General features: G+C 40.0%; 2 protein-coding genes across 15 annotated transcripts in view; one reads left to right on the top strand and one right to left on the bottom strand.

The window, feature by feature from the left end:
* The window catches only part of Med12l (mediator complex subunit 12L), a 290187-nt gene that overhangs the window by 80038 nt on the left and 193178 nt on the right, over positions 1–16971 (top strand). For 10 of the 14 annotated variants that reach the window (XM_076932420.1, XM_076932432.1, XM_076932433.1 and 7 more), the window contains 4 exons: positions 2283–2409; positions 5073–5287; positions 6492–6596; positions 7334–7510. In XM_076932420.1, the coding sequence (XP_076788535.1) occupies positions 2283–2409; positions 5073–5287; positions 6492–6596; positions 7334–7510 (624 nt within the window). The remainder of the gene's footprint in view (positions 1–2282; positions 2410–5072; positions 5288–6491; positions 6597–7333; positions 7511–16971) is intronic. The other 4 variants (XM_076932427.1, XM_076932429.1, XM_076932430.1 and 1 more) reach the window with 1 other exon arrangement.
* On the bottom strand, positions 11929–16739 carry Gpr171 (G protein-coupled receptor 171). Its single transcript, XM_034500465.2, has 2 exons — positions 16569–16739; positions 11929–13368 (listed from the first exon to the last, which is right to left on the bottom strand). The coding sequence occupies exon 2, from the start codon at positions 13319–13321 to the stop codon at positions 12362–12364; it is 960 nt and encodes a 319-aa protein (XP_034356356.1). The 5' UTR covers positions 13322–13368; positions 16569–16739; the 3' UTR covers positions 11929–12361.

Consider the following 16971-nt stretch of genomic DNA (forward strand, 5'->3'; position numbering starts at 1 on the left):
CAAACCAAAACAAAAAAACCCAGCCAACATTTGTCAGTGTTAGCTGCTGTTAAAGGGGAATTTTCTTAAGTGAGCTTTCTTTTTCTCCCTTTGTGGTTTTTCAAGACAGGGCTTCTCTGTGTCGCCCTGGTTGTCCTGGAACTTGCTCTGTAGATCAGTCTGGCCTCAGCCTCAAGTCCTACCCACCTCTGCCTCCCTAAGGTGCTGGAGTTAAAGGTGTGTGCCACCACACCCAGCTAAAAGTGAGCTTTCTTAATAAAAGCATTAGCCCAGTGGCCACAAGGAGTGTGTGTGTGATCTGTTGAGGACCATGTGACCTGCCTCACCTTGATGACTTCTGGCCTCCTATGCTGCTCTGCTTCTACTTTCTTCTCCCCACTCCCTCGTCTACACAGATCCCAGAGTGGGCTTTTAGAAGTGTAAACAGATCATGCTTCCCCTTCCTGAGCTAGACAGAGCTCCCTAAGGCCCACAGAGCATTCTTTGTTTGCCTCACTTGCCTGTCCAATAACATCTGGTACCTCGTTCTCTGGACTACAGTTCTATCCCTAATCTCGGTTGTTCTGTTCCCTCACCACATACAACTTATTTTTATTTTTTGGGCCATGGCTCTTGCTGTTCCTTTTGGATGGCAAATTCTACTCCTGATTTTCACTCCCCGTGTCTTTCTATAGAGCACTTTTGTTTCACTAAATGTCACTTCCCATGGAGCATCCTTAGACAACATGTCATCTCCTAGGTGATGGTAAGTCTGTCATCACTATGGGATCAGTGTCCACCCACTATGGGATCAGCAGCTCTTAGCACACCACTCAGGGTTACAGTATTTTCCTAATTGCGGTCCAAGTGAATGTAAATGATGCACTTGTTGTTTAATGTCTACCTTCCCCTGTCAGACAGTGACCTTGACAACAGTGACCTTGCCCATTCTGCTCAGAGTTCTGTGTCTGGCCTCCTGGGTAGTGGTGTGAATGCATGAACACCTACCTGGGTCTTGATAAGGCTGCTAGTAACTTCCTGTGGAGTTGTGGGGAATGGAAGGGGAAGGACACTTTCACAGATATCTTCTCCCCTGTTGGCAAAGCGGTGTTGCTCAAAAACAAGACATCACGTTGTTGCAGTTGGAACTTGAAGATACCGTGAAGGTGTGAGCAAATGGCCACTGTACAGTGTAGACAGGGAGAACCTTTCAGGGTTGTTTTCTACATATGAGAAGCACGCTGTCCTGTGGTAACTGTAGTGACCAACTAGACCTCACCAACTAATGATGTATTTCTCACTAGTTTGTGGTTCTTTCTAGTTTTTTTCTTCATCTTTTTAATACTAGTTTCCTTTTCTCTCTGTATTTCATAAGGCATGCACATGTGTGCCCATGCATAGACTTTTAAAGGAAAGGTTCACATAGAGCTTACTTTCAAAGCTGAAGGAAACCTATATCTAAGACATGTATTACTTAGTGTTGGCTAAGATAATAATTTCTATTATTATTGGAGTCATTAACATCTGACCTTTGAAAACAGGATAGACTGAATAACTGGTATTTTAATATAATATTTTTAATAAATCAATTAAAGACTAACATCAAAATAGAAAACATCAAAGAAGTATCAAAAAGAATAGAAGTGATGGTTCTGGTTATAGCTAAACAGTTTAATCTCCTGTCTTAGTAAATTCTTTAGTAATTAGAAGTTAAAATAACTTTTCTAGATGTGTTTTATGAACCACAGAGATTCTTGGAGGCCCTAGGAAATGCTTTTGGTAAAGTGTGATGAATAAGCAAAATAGTGTTTTTGGAAGAATTGTTTACTTTTTCAGTTTGTACCTCCTAACACAGATTCATTAAATACATCTTTCTGTTACATTCACAAAACACAACATAGTCAGATTCATCACCCTGTGCCAGACAGTCCAGGAGAACATGATTAGACATGAACTCAAGCTGTTCCTGGTAGTTTTGCATATGAGTAAGGAATATTATATGGTTCTATTTTAAATATTCATTTGGATGCTCTCACAGTACAGACTTTACTGTACAGTATGGGGCAGAAATTACTGTTTATACAGATCATGTTCTTTGAAATCAACTGAATTGTTGTGGAGTGTTTTCCTCTATTAGAAATTACATCCACTGTGGTAATTGGTCCTCAGCTATCTGAAATCTCAGTTGCACGTTTTGCTAAGAGGTCAGCTGTTTAGAAGAGCTGGCTGATGATCAGCACCTGTGCTAATTGCACTGGGCTAGCTCTTCTGACTCGCTGCTCCTGTTTGTCTTTACCTTGTAGAGATGTGGGGAATCAGAAGTCCTAGACGAGAAAGAGTCAATTTCTTCAGCATCTCTTGCTGGGTCTAGTTTGCCTGTTTTCCAGAATGTTTTGCTGAGATTTTTAGATACACAGGCCCCATCGCTGTGTAAGTAAAGAAGGTGTTCTGCTTTTGGGTGTGGGGTTTCCTCTCCCCCCACTCCTCTGCTCCTCTTCTCTCCCTTCCTCCCCCCTTCTCCCTTTATCAGCTCAGCCTCTCTTTGCATTTTATTTAAAGTTCTTGGTACTGAATATAACAGGCTTCACTAAGCAAATGTACTATGTTTCTCCCCCAGTGGGTAAGCTTAGTTATTTTTACATCAGTGAGGTATTCAACAACTTTAAAATGTAAAAATTAAGTAGCCTCAAACCCTTATATTTGGTTCACTAGTTTCTGTTTTTCTGAGTCGCTCACCCAAACAGAGGGATGCGTGTCCTGTGCTACCCACATTTAGGGTCTTCCCACTCTATCACAGTCTGGAAACTCTGTTACATATGTGCACAGAGCATTTTTTTTTTCATGATGATTCTAAATCTTATCTAGTTTATAGTCAAGACTAGCCATAACAGGATTGCCCACCCTGTTCCTGCCTCCTTCGTATTTAAATTGTTTTGTTATAAAGACTTATTTGAAATAGTGCACATAGATACCCGGAAGAGGCAGCCCTTTCAGTGTAGTTAAAGCAGTCACAAATCATTTTAGTAATAAAAGAGAAGTTTAGCTGTGCTTTGGCCTCATTTATTTTCTAGGAACCACTATCATTAAACTTGAAATCATGTTTAGCATAATGGGGTCCACATACAGTTATAACTGAGCAATAAAAGCCAGCCAGTCAGGGCTATTGAGAAGGCTCTGCAGTTAAGAACACTTATTGCTTTTCAGAGGACTCTGGCTCTGTTCTCAGCTCTTCTTTTCAGTGGCCAGAAGCCACCTGTAGCTCCGGCTCCAGGGCATCCTAAACTCTCTTCTCACCTGTGAGAGTACCCGCATACTCACACACTGAAAAGAAACAGGTTAAGTTTCTTAACCTGCCCTGTAAACATAAACGTTTGAGTAAAACTTAAAAAGTAAAACTTACCAGTGTTTTTCTTTGACACACTACACGTGTATGTAATGAATTCTGGTTATTCTTATTGTCCCACTTAGGATTTCTATTGCTGTAATGAAATATCATGACCAAAAAGCTAGTTGGGGGGAAATGGTTTATTCAGCTTATACTTTCATATTGCTTTTCATCACCAAAGGAAGTCAGGACAGGAATTTAAGGAGGGTAGGGACTTGGAGGCAGAAGCTGATGAAGAAGCCATGGAGGGGTGCTGCTTACTGGCTTGCTTCCCTTGGCTTGCTCAGCCTGCTTTCTCATAGAACCCAGGACACTAGTTTAAAAAAATACCTTACAGATGGATCTTAGAGAGGCATTTTCTCAATTGAGGCTCCTTCCTCTGTGATGACTTTAGCTTTGTGTCAAGTTGACATCAAACCAGTCAGTACAACTGACCCCTGTCAGCGTGACACACAAACATAGCACTATTAAGCCACAGCTCTTTCTCATCCCTAAGATCTCACATTAAAAACATAAACAACATCAAAAGTCCCACAGTCTTTGCAAATACAAACACATTAACATCTTAGTCCCTTTAAAATAGCTGGTCTCTTAAAATTTAAAGTCTCTCAACTGTAGGCTTCAGTAAAATTAAAAAAAAAAATCAAATACTTTCTTATTTCAAGAGGGAAAAATCATGGCATAGCCACAGTCATATCGATTCTACCCATCAAGTGTCTGGCCATGATCTTCTGGGCTCCTCCAAAGGGACTGTGTCACACGGCTGGCTCCACTCCACTGCTGCTGCTGTTCTTCCTGGTTATCCCATGGTACTGGCATTTCCAAAGTGCTGGGCACCTTCTCCAACAGCCTTTCCTAGTGCCGAGGCTCAGCTTCTTTGTATGACCCCTTCAGTCCTGGGCCTTCAACTGCCTCTGAAGCTGCACCTTCACCCATGGCCTCTCCTGGTCTCACAGTACTAAGCATCAGCTGTTCCCTGTGACCCCTTTATGCCTTCCAAACCAGTATGACCTGGGTGACTCTTACACATAACCAAGTCCAGCTGCCAACACAAGGTACAATTCTTGGCTGCCCCTGGAACACAGCTTGTTATGCTCTCAGGAAACACCTCCCAGAAAATTTTACCTCAGTGATGCTGGTCCCTTCTTAACCACCTCTAATTTCTTAGCTCCAGCTAACTAGCATCAGTTGTCCCAGGAATGCAAAGATTTCACTTCAGTGGTACCGGTCTCTTGTTAACTTTGGTTGACTCTTCAGCCCCAGTTGACAAGAATTACAGAATCTTAATTTAAAATAGCAAATAGTCCTGGAAGAGTCTTTAAATTTCCCTTTGGAATTTCACAAGCCAACTTGCTTTACAAGGCTTGCTCAGCTGGCTTTCTAATAGAACCCAGGATGACCAGCCTAGTGCTGGGGCTTTTCCCATTGATGGCTACTTAAGAAAATGCCTTACAGTGGGAACTTATGGAGATATTTTCTCAACTGAGGCTTCTTTCTGATGACTCTGGCTGGTGTCAGGTTGACACAAAACCAGCCAGTACACTTTCCTATCTCCCCCTCACCCCCACCATTGTTGTTCCTACTTTTGAAAAAGAATCATTGGATATAAAAGTATGAAAGGTAGTGGAAATGTGCTTAAGCCTTGAAAATTCTTTTATTTCTTTTTGCCTGTTAGGGGAATTTCTAATTTAATTTGTTTCTCACCTAGCGGACCCAAACAGTGAATGTGAGAAGGTAGAATTTGTGAATCTGGTGCTGCTCTTCTGTGAGTTTATCCGCCACGATGTCTTCTCCCATGATGCATACATGTGCACCCTCATCTCTCGAGGAGACTTGTCGGTTACTGCCTCCACAGGGCTGCGATCACCAGCTGGAGAGAATTCAGATGAACACTATTCAAAGGATCATGATATGAAGATGGAGGTATCCCCGGGGTGACGTCCATACTGTTTCCCAAAGTAAACTCCACTGGGGTGATGCCCATACTGTATCCCAAAGTAAACTCCACTGGGGTGATGCCCATACTGTATCCCAAAGTAAATACCACTGGTGTGACGCCCATACTGTATCCCAAAGTAAACACCACTGGGGTGATGCCCATACTGTATCCCAAAGTAAACTCCCCCGGGGGAGTCTGTTTCAGATGGGCATTTTCGTGATGGATAGATAATAGGATTTTAGGTGCTTCTCTCTCTACAAAGTTTATTTCCCCTCCACTCACAAAGGACATGTGAAACTCGTGTTTTCTAGAGTTCTGTGTGTGGTGTCATTAATGAAAGGTTAGGGCTGGCAGTAATTTTTTTTTCATGAGATTAAAGCGATACGCTTTTCCTTTTCCATGTGTGTAGCCTGAAATTTTCTTTTAATTCTGTGCTTTACAAGCGAACTTGTTTTCACATCAAACTTCTTTGGCTTTGTTTTAAGGGGCATTTCCATATACCACTCTTTTACCCATAAAGAGAAAGCCCCTGTTCTTAATAACACACACTTTCTTTGTGAAAACTTAATCTCCATTTCTAAAACAGGGTAGAATTGTTCTTTGCAGCAATTTATGCTATGGCGATGACTATGATTGTCTGTTAGGTGCTGATAGTTTAGTCACTCTTCCAGATTATAAGATTTCAAGATAAAAGGATTTAGGTGACAGTGAGAAACTGGAAAATGACAAGAGCCTTACAGTGCTCACAGTAGAGATTTATTTTGGTTGTTTCATGTGAGTCTACAGATGCTCTTACGACATGTTTAAAGCTGTGACTATATTTGTTTTTTTTTAAAGCATCTCATTTTACTTTTTTATTCTTAGATCTTTAGATTTCTTAATTTTTTTAGTACTGGAATTTTTTATTCACTGGAAGCCCAGTGAAATAAATCGTGGCCAGTTTGTTTTTAATTATGAATCTTTCTGCTCTGTCTTTAAAGCATCGTGAGAGTTAAAGCTTTGTTTCTTCCAGGGGAAGGGGTGTGATTCTTTAAAGCAATACATGTCTTCAAGTTTCCTTTAAATTCTTTAAGAGAAATAGTCAGGGGTAGCAAAAGATAGGATGTTGAAACTCCCCTCCATGTTTCAAATTCCTTGTCTTAAACTACAGCGTTTACAACGTGACTTTCTTTTTCTGGCCGTTACCAGGAGCACAGCGTTATGGCGCACATGGGCCTTGGCTCAGGAACCACTAACATTTTTGATGAAGTAGACAAGAGTGACTTTAAAAGTGACTTTGGTTCTGAGTTTCCAGTAGGTTCAACCTTTGATTCTCCTTCCCAGTTAACTCTTCCCAGCTTGTCTCCATCTCTTTCTTGCTTGCCTCATGTATTGGAATGACTCATACTTGTGCTGTCCCTGTCACAGTGACCTATGGTTATCACGTTATCCTCACTGTGGGGTTGTGTTGCCTCCTCTGTAAAGTGTTACACTCCTGTCCCAGCTGACTGGCTGTGACACTTTTATTTTGGAATTGTGTTGTCTGAGGAGTGTGGGATTGTAGTTTCACTATGACCATCTATGCATTGAATTTCTAAAGAATATCCTTATGGATAATTTATTTTTCCTACTGTCGGTATAATGGGTTTTTCCATGAATCTTGTTGTTGTTTATCAGAGCATTGTTTGTTTGTACATTTTAAAGCATTTGTCTATGACTTCATCTTACTGTGAGTGTGTGTTTTTGGAGGAAATGTAACCTTTTGAGGATAACATTTTAAAATTCGCTTACATGTCCAGTCCTCTGGTTGGCTTTACCCCCCTCCCATGTGGTTTTCATTTTCCCATTTTCTCAAGGGGAGGGGTGATACTGACAGATTTTTTTTTTTTTTTGCCTGTGATTTAATTTTGTGGACATTAATAACATTCTGCCTATCTTTTTCATCAGCTATTTTGTGAGCCTTTTTGTTTGAAGCTCTGGTATATATGGCACTGTGGCTTGATGTTGCTTTTTTTATTTATGATGTTCAACATTTGTTTTACATGACATAGATTTTTTCTCCCATGCCTGGAGAATCCTGTGAGAATATCAACCCTTCCTTGAGCAGAAGAATGTCAGTCAATGGTGAGAAACTGCTAAAGAGAGAAAAACCAAGAGAATTAATTTTCCCATCAAATTACGACCTCCTCCGACACCTACAGTATGCAACCCACTTTCCTATACCTCTGGTAAGCCACGTTTCCATCAGTGTGTACTATGATGATTTTATAAAGCCATCAGTGATTGACTGTCAGATTATCCACATGCTCCTGTGGTTATTATGAGCTCCTTAGTGACTGGTGGTCAGATTGTCCATGCACTCCTCTGCTTACACATAATGACATCATGACGCAGAGCAGACTGTGTTTGCTGCTCTGATGGCTGTAATCTGGCTCATATAGCCAGTGTTCAGATACGGCATGAAAAGGTATGGTGTGATATTAGTGACTAATAGATTTAATAGAGTTCCCTGTCTTAATATCCTTTCGTCAAAAGATTTTGAGTCACTGTTTTTTCTACTTCAATTTGAAAGTCATTTTCAGGTTAGTTTTTACTTGTCCCGTTTTGACTGTTGGTACTTTTGACATTTTACAGGTGGGTAAGATTTTGAGGTGGCATAGGAAAAGTGAGTAAGGAGCAGGATGGTTTATGAAGCACAAGTTCTTCTGACAGTGAAGCAGTTGGGTGAAAACCTCAGTGCCCACGAAAAAGGCAGCTTTCAACATCCTGGGGTCCCCTTCATTCTCAAAGGAGCATTGGAGAGAAGGACCATTGTCACCACAGATGGATTGGATGATGACAGAGGGTGTTGGTGGGATGGAGTGGACTTGGGCATGGTGGGCTGAGAGCTGGGATAATACAGCGAGAGAACTTGGCAGGGAACTTCGTGCTGAAGGCTTGTAGTGAAGTGTTTATCCCAAAGATAAACCATAATATTTCACATATTAGTCATGAACATTAGGCTAAAAGCTGGGGCATTTTTAATTCCCAGGTAAACTGCTTCTTGCATGCTATATTTTGGACACTGTTAGAAGTTTTGATTGGTAAGCTGAGTATTTTGTTAAAGCTAAATATAGTCGATATTTTGGAACATCCTCTGAAATGACTCAAACTCACTAAGTCTATATTTTTTATCTTATGACAATTAAAAACTCCTTTTTGTTTGTGTCCTTGTACTAGGCCAAAAGTTTACAAAATTCTTTCTTTTTCATCTCAGAATATTATCACTAATTTTCTATGTTTCTCGATGCCACCAATATTCAATACAACAGAGTAATCTGGCAGTTCATTTATGTTAACAGAGAGGTTGAACTTACCTATCACAGATGTTTCTGACACATTCATGAGTGAACTATTATGTCTGTTTTAAAATAAGAAATGTAAAATAAATAAACTTTAAAGCCCAGAGTTTATTCAGTACTCATTCTGCAATATTAACTTCTTAGTTGTAATCAACATACCATGGTATAGCCATGTGAGACGTTTTTAATAGTAGGGAAGTGGGTCCAGGAACTCTGTTCAATCTTTGTAACTTTGTTATATACCAGAAAGCACTCTGAAGAACACAAAGCTTACCAAATATAAAAAGACCGAAGAGGAGGTAGAGCCTGTACAGTGAGTACTGGAAGTTGTTGAGAGTTGCCTGTGCTGGTCTGTGTAAGCAGAGTTTGCACTCTGTCTTCTCTGTGTTTCTGGGATCTGAATAGGTACCAACGATCAGCTTGTCTGCTGTGTTGAACACATGACCTTAGAGGAAAGTGCTTGATGACATCCCTTGACAGTTGTTGTTGGATTTAATTTTTATTCATTTTTGTGTCGAGTGATGTAAGGTGTATCTTTGTGTTTCACACACACACACACACACACACACACACACACACACACACACACAGACGCTTGCACGCACAGATGTGTACACATGTGCATGTATTTACAGGGGCCAGAGGAGTATGTTCTGTTCTACTATTTTTTGTCTTCACTATTGACACAGGTCCCTTACTGAAGCTAGAACTAGGCTGGTGGCTAGTAAATCCTAGTGATATTATCTCTGCTCCCTACAGTTCCAGGGATATAGGAGTGAGTGACAATTCCTGGCTTTTTATATGGATCTCGGTATCAAAACTTGGGTCCTCACGATTGCACAGGAAACCTGCTTACCCGATAAGCTGACTTTGGATAGTTTTTAGTTAGCTTTTGTCCTGATTTTTTGGGACAGACACCATCACCAGAAGCAGCTTGGGGAAGGAAGGGTTTGTTTCATCTTATAGATTACAGTACATCATGAAGGAAGAAGTCATACAGGAATTCGTGCAAGGAACTAATGCACAGACCATGGAGGATGCTGGTTACTGGCTTGCCTTGTCTGGCTTGCACAGCCAACTTTCTAATGCCCAGGGGAGGTACTGGCCTTGGGTTTGCCCTCTCCCCATTAATCACTCATTAAGAGAATACCCATAGACTTGCCTACAGACCAACCTGATGGAAACATTTTTCTCAATTGCTCTCCTAAAATGAATCCAGCTTGTATTAAGTTGTTGAAAAAACCTGAACAAGCACAGCTTCCCACTACTGATTTATTTAAGGCCCCCTTTCCTAATAGGCATAACTGAGAATAAATCAAAAGGAAAAAACTTAGGCTAATAAAACATTTACCTTTTATTGGGAGTCTTTTTCTCTTCTTATTAGGAGAAATATGTCTCTTGTGCATGAGAAGAAGAGAACGTAAGATTATGGCTAAAAATGTCTTTTTTTTTTTTTTTTTTTTTTTTTGCTAACTTCTATGTTGCCTTCATAACTAGAGACCAAGGAGAGAGGATGAGGGATACTTAAGCAAAAATAGTAGCCTTGTATATACTGTGTTATGGCTGTTTTGATCTGCTCATCAGGAAATACATTATTTAGGTCCCCAACAAGCACAGGTTTTATAGTGCCTGCATTCTACCAACCTGTAACCTGGCAAGAATTTGTACAGTGTCAAACTCGACAAACTCATTGGCATTCTTGTTACTTTCTCTAGAAACTACTGTTAAAGTTTCTTTTTAATAAAGGAGACAATTGGTCTTCTTTCAGTTATTTACTTCAGACTAAAAATATATTTGATAACTTACACATGGGACTTTGAAACTCATTCTTCAAGTACAAAAATAACATTTTAATCAAACATATTCTTGGCATCCAAAAGCCCAGTCATACTCCCTCTGTCTCTCCACTCCTGCTCCTTCATCTCTCCTGTTTTCCACCTTGCACATTCTTCATCCCGTGTGTGTGTGTGTGTGTGTGTGTGTGTGTGTGTGTGTAACAGTCAGGCTATAAAATCTATACTGGCTTGTATTCCTTTTATCTCAGTTGGTCTTAAAAGCATTTGCTTCCACATTCATTGCAGGATCACTCTAATTACAACAGCTACTGCAATGGAGTATTTACAGAAAGATGTATTTAATGTGTGTGCATATAAGTTCCTGCATGTATGCATATGTGTATACCACATGCATGCCTGGTACCAGCTGAGCGGAGACGAGGGTGTAGGAATCCACTTGGATCCTTTCTGTAAGTGGAGTTGCAAGCAGCTGTGAGACTCCTGATGTGGGGTGCTATGGATTGAACCTGGGTCCTCTGCAAGAGTAGCCAGTGCCCTTAACTGTTGAGCTATCTCTCTGACCCATTTCTAACTGTTTTATGTGGATATTTGTAGTCTGTGTGTAAAAACATACACAGGAAAAAAATGCACACAGAAGAGCTGGGTTTCGTAGCATGTGTGTGTAATTCCAGAACTTGGGAGGCAGAAGGAGGAAGATCAGGAGCTTGAGGTTATTTTTGGCTATATAGTGAGCTCAAGGCTATAGTGAGCTATAGGAGATCGTGTCTCAATAAAAAAAAAAACCCAAAAAAAAACAAAAAAAAAAAAACAAAAAAAAAAAAACAGAGAACTAAACCAAAACACAAAGTCCCAAATCTCATGTGTGCTTATCAGTATTTTCCCTGTTGTTTTATTAAGTCTTTTATTTAATGCCATTCCTCAAAACCTGTATATTTACTGGCAGTAGAGAGGATCTGGTCAGCGATGGGGTCACTTGTACTGTGTATTGCAGATTCATTCTGGTTGGCCTTGTCTCTAGATTTGAGAGGCATCCATGGCCCAACATTGGCTATGTTTCTAGCATGGCCTACTGATGTGAGTCCATGTGTCTATTTTAAGATTCGTTGGCTGGTGTTATTTTTTAAGTACCTTTGATGTGGATTTTTTACTTCCAAAACAGTTTCAGTAGTTAAAGTAATTTAGTAGCTTCCTTATATTGTTAAAAAAAAAATCCCATGTATTTACAAATGCCTCTTAAAATTAATTAGGTATAAGTTCCCATTTTATAGGCCAGGATAACCTATACTTCACTTTGTAGCCCATGCTAGCCTCAAACTCATAATGATCTTTCTGCCTCAGCCCCCAGGGTGCTGGAATTAACCAGTGTGACCTCTTGTTCCTGTCACTGTAAACCTTTCATAATGAAAAATAGTTACTGTGTTACCAAAAATTAGATGTCAAAAATAGGAGTGCCGAATCAATAACATTTACCGCCTTTCAAAGCAATAGTTTATAAATAAAAATAATACAGATGTTTTGATGCTTTTATTTTTTTTAGGTCACCAAAGACCTTTAAGGTATTGCTGAAGGGCTTCCTGGCAACTTAGAGGTCGATTATTTGATATATTTTCATCAAGAAGTCAGTTCCAGGCATTGAAGTGAATCTCTGAGTCTTTGCCACAGCTATTCTCGATGTGATCATTCCAGCTGACCTTGGTTCAATATGCTTTGTTAGATTTCCTGTACAGATATTTGGGATAAAGAATATCAGCAACTGTGAGAGTACAGGGTTTGCTTGTATGGCGGAAAGGACTTCCCACATAAAGCAGTCCCTGTTTGCTAGCTATCAGCAGCTTTTATTCCTAAGCATCATCTTCTTCTTAGCATCTTCTTTTATATTTGAAAACTGTGACCAGCTTTATAGTCTAGTCAGGAAGAAGGACTAACGTGCAGAGCCTGTATTTTACACATCATTCTCACTTCTTGATTTTTCTTCCCTAGCTTTGGCCTTTTTAGGTGAGGCGAAAGTCTCTGTGACTTTTAGTCGAAATGCTTTTGACAGATGATAGTACAGGATTGGATCAAAACACAAATTAGACACAGCCAGCAGCAGTGTAGCCTCTTTGGCTTTAAAGAGTGCAATCCGAGTTGAGCAATCAGATATGACCTCTGTCTGGCTGAGGGTGTATGGGATCCTGACAGCGTGGTAAGGAACAAAGCAGATGATGTAACTAGCTGTCACCAAGAGAATGTTGAGCAGAGCTGATTTCACACTCGGGTAGTTTGCGTTGTCTCTATTTCTGTAGAGTTGTCTGATTACAAGGAAGTTGGATATCAAAATGATGGCTGAGAAATTTAAAAATATTGCCACACATATGAAGTTTGTTAGCAAATGCCAATTTCTTCCAAACTCCTTTTTAAACTCCATGCAACCTACATTTGACTTCTCTTTGATGTCCTTGATGGGAAGCACCATGTTCGGCACCAGTATAAGGAGGACCATGAGCCACACAACGATTGATATCATTTTTGCAAACCCAGGTTCTTGTATTCGGTATATCTTGCAGCTGTGTGTTAACTGAAGACAGCGATCCATGCTGACAAAGGCTAAGAAGATAATAGATAAGTACATATTGATGTAGATGAGGCAGGCTGTCACTTGGCAGTGGAATATCCTTAGCTTCCAGGGCGCCACACCCAAGTCAACAACGATTTTTACTGGTAATGCCAGAGTGAGCAGGAAATCAGCTGTAAGCAAATTAATTAAGTATATGCTTACACATCTGTGATTTGTGGTTTTCTGTATAAATGCCCACGTTGCAAAACAACTTCCAATAATTCCAATGAGGAAAACTAAATAAAAAAAGTATGTAAACGGTTGAAGATCTCTGTAAACTGGACAGAACATTGAACTGTTTGTCATGTTGAGGGAGGAGGTTGAGTTCAATAATTTAAAAAATCTTCACGGCTCTGTTAAAGAAAAAAAGTAGAAGGAAAATGTTAGGAACTAAAGTCAGAAAATACTTCTTAGAAACATTTATACTCTAGAGTTACCACCGTCTTTCTTGTTTTTAGGAAGCATTTCATTGGGTAGTGGGGACATCCTAGATTATGAGAATCCAGGTTCTGCACTGTCTGATTCTGGTGACTTTCAGGAAATCCCATGTACATTTTGCTTTTTGGAAGGGATGTTTTTGACCTTGTGGTTTGTGTTGTGTAGCTCTCTGTTACCGGTTGAGGGAGAAATTTCTTTGCAGAGGAGGTAAGTGACCAGAGGTTCTGGGAAGTTGAGAGAGGAAGATACTGTGGTTTTGTCTGAAAAAGATTTCAGTGTGGCTTTCTGCTTTTCTTTTAATAGCCTTCGTAGCTTATGCTGCAAGAACCTAACTGATGGTAGAAAAGAGAAGGCAGCAAACTGCAGAAAGATTTGCACCTTTATCTTAGAAGTGGACCTTCTGTTGCGAATCCCATTAGCATATCTTTAGAAATAAAAATTTCTCTTATTTTCAGTGGGAGGAATTGAAGGGTGAGATTCTTGTTCTGAATTGATGCCCCCGATCTCTGTCATCATGTACCAATTTATAATGGTATAAACCCATTATGGTGAAGGCCAGTGTTGTGTCTGGTGAACACTTTAAAGGGTGAACATATTGAAGATTCTATTTAACTGTCATATTTCATGTTGAGTACCCATGTAATATTTTTGTTACATTATGCTTGCTGTGTTACTGAAAATACTTTGTGTTTCTTTTTATTGTTTAAATTCACCTGGTAGAAAAGCTTGTTGAACATAATGGCTGTAACTATTTCTATGGATGTTATTTTGAATAGTTTTATGAAGGTGCCTTTTAAAACCTTCTAGAACGTTGCCCTCTATTTATTTGTTACAGCGTCTTCCAGAAAAGGGTCAGATACATCTTTATTAAAACATGGAACTTTTTTAGACCTGGCAGTACTCATTGTAATCCCAGCACTCAGGAGAAACACTAGTTTAAGATCACTCTTTGCTAAATGACAATGCTAGCCTGGTGTATACTTGAGACCTTGTTTCAATCTAAAACAAAATAAAGGAAAGCAAAACAAAAGAAAATCCCCTTCCAACTTTGACAGTAGAGAACCACCACAGTTGAGCCTGACAATGACAGTAAGATCTTGTCATGGTCCTTTCAGGTAGTGAAAATACTGGCTTGACACATGAGCTCAAGTTAAACCAAGCTCCCCCTGGAGTGGTCTGCTCTTAACTCCCGTGTTTAGGACCACAGTGGTACTTTGTGCTGTCCCTTTTGATGTGGCAATCCTTTGTCATATTAAACAATATTCTTTTGTTTTAAAGGCAGGGTCAAAAATACCACTTCCAGAATGCGAATCTACATGACATTTTCTGAAAAATCCCAGAAACCAGAGAGTATAGAGCCTGGGCTTCTCATGCTTTAATGTTTTATCAGGAACAAAGTGTTATGCAGTGTTCCAGGACATTGCAAGTTTACAACAGCGGAATGGCTCAGCAGCCATAAAGTCCTTCTTTAAAGCAAACAACTACTGAAGTTACTAAGCTTTAACTTTTCAAAATATTTAATGTATGTATCGACATTTTTATTTATCATTATTATGCGTGTTCATGGCGTATGGCTGTGAGCATGCTTCTGTGTCCATGTGGAGGTCAGTGGACAGCCTGGGGAGTCAGTTTTCTCCTTTCTGCTTGTCTGACTGCTGGGATGGGACTCAGGTCTACCTACACGCCTAATTTACACATTCACTGGCTGAGCCACCTCATGGCTCTGCTGTGTTTATCTTGAAGTGATGCAAGGTGTGAACTTTCTTAAGGGTCTTAAAGGTCACAAGCTGCTCCTGTTTCCCCAGAAGTCTTAGACCACTTGCAGTCCACGGATATTGTCACTCTGTACCAACCTTAATGAAAATTGTAAAGCACTTACCATTTATGTTAGTTGACTACACAGTTTTGTTTAAAGAAAAACATTTTATGTGTCCTGTTGGGTGGTCGTTAGAATCTTCAATCCGCTTAAGCATGTGGGAGAAATTTGGAAGCATGGCACTTTAATGATAGATGCATTCTTTATTGATGACTATTTACCAGTCCTCAAATCAATTGAGACTGCAAAGTGCTCCAGATTTCTGCAGCCTTTATCCTTCTTCCTTTTTGTGAGTCTTGCCTATCGACCTGTGGGCCGGAAGGAGACTCCTCATGTCTGAATGTCACTCCAGGCTTCTCTGGCTTCCTTAGAGGCATTTCAGGTGTTATATAGTATCAGTAACATAGTTACTTGTTTCTGTGAGTGCCGGATTACCTGAATAATTACATGGTGAGCTCTCATTTTATTGGTAAAGAGAAGTATTATAATAGTTTGTCCTGATTGGTATTCTCTGTAATTAGAACTGACCACCTGTTCCAGAGTGGAGTAACTTAAAATAGTTACAGTGTAAACCACTCGTTCAGGAGTGCTGAAGAGTCTGGAGTGCTGTGCATTTGCTTTTTTATTAAATTGTGTCTAGAGTGCCCTGAAAAATAGTTTCTCAAAATTTTGCGTATATTGATCAGAGGCAAAATTGTACTATAGCAACATCCCATACTCTCTGTCATAAGTCTGAAATCTAAGAGCTTGGTAAACATTGTGGCAACAATATCCACACGAAGTAGGTGTGCTCTGCAGTACTCCAGCAAAATCAAGAACAGACTTTAAATGTCTCTATGGTCCTTTCTCATAGGTTGCTCATTCCTTAGGGTGTGAAACAAAACAAAAACTTAAACTAAATGAAAACTTAGAGGGTTTCCCATGGGAGTCCTTGTGGACATGCTTTGAAATTTGCTAATGTAAGACTGGTGAGGAAAGTCTGGTTAAGACCTGTTGGGGAGATAAAAAAAAAAAGGCCTTACCTGTCGTCAGCCCAGCTAGCAAACAGTAGCTCAAGTTACCCTTGCCTGAATAGAAATTAGTCTAATTTGAATTGTAGCTTTTAAAAACCGGACAAGATCAAGAGAAAGCAGGAAATGCTGTTAGAAGCCCACAGCTCAGGTCTAATTACAGTTTAATAGTGGTTGCCCGACCACCCCAAAGCCTCTGACTTTTGATTCTTTCTCCTTCAACACAGAAAATCCTGACTTTGGTTTTTATGGGAAAAACAATGGAATGAGCTCATTGATAAGGACGTACCTGGCTGTATCTTTTCTGGCCTGAGCAGGCCTGGGTCCTGGCTGTGTCTTCTCTGGCCTGAGCAGGCCTGGGTCCTGGCTGTCTTTTCTGGCCTGAGCAGGCCTGGGTCCAGGTCTTCAGAGAATCATGAGCTATTTAGTTACCCACAGTGACAGTAGTTCCATCTTGCAGGGTTGCCTGCTGAAGTAAAAATTTCCTTTCCCTCTTGTGTGGTTTTAAAATGTTAGAGATTGACGTAGATGAAACTGTGGTTTGCAAATGGTTTAAACTGCATGAAAGTCTCCTGAGGAAGTTTTTGTAAGAAAACAATTTCATCTATCTAAGGAACTCAAATTTGTCAGTTACTGTTTTAGGGAAAATTATTTTCATTTATCCATTATAATATCTTGCCTTTTTTTAAAAA

This window comes from Arvicanthis niloticus, chromosome 4, assembly GCF_011762505.2.
Source record: "Arvicanthis niloticus isolate mArvNil1 chromosome 4, mArvNil1.pat.X, whole genome shotgun sequence".
In the NCBI taxonomy this organism is placed as follows: domain Eukaryota; kingdom Metazoa; phylum Chordata; class Mammalia; order Rodentia; family Muridae; genus Arvicanthis; species Arvicanthis niloticus.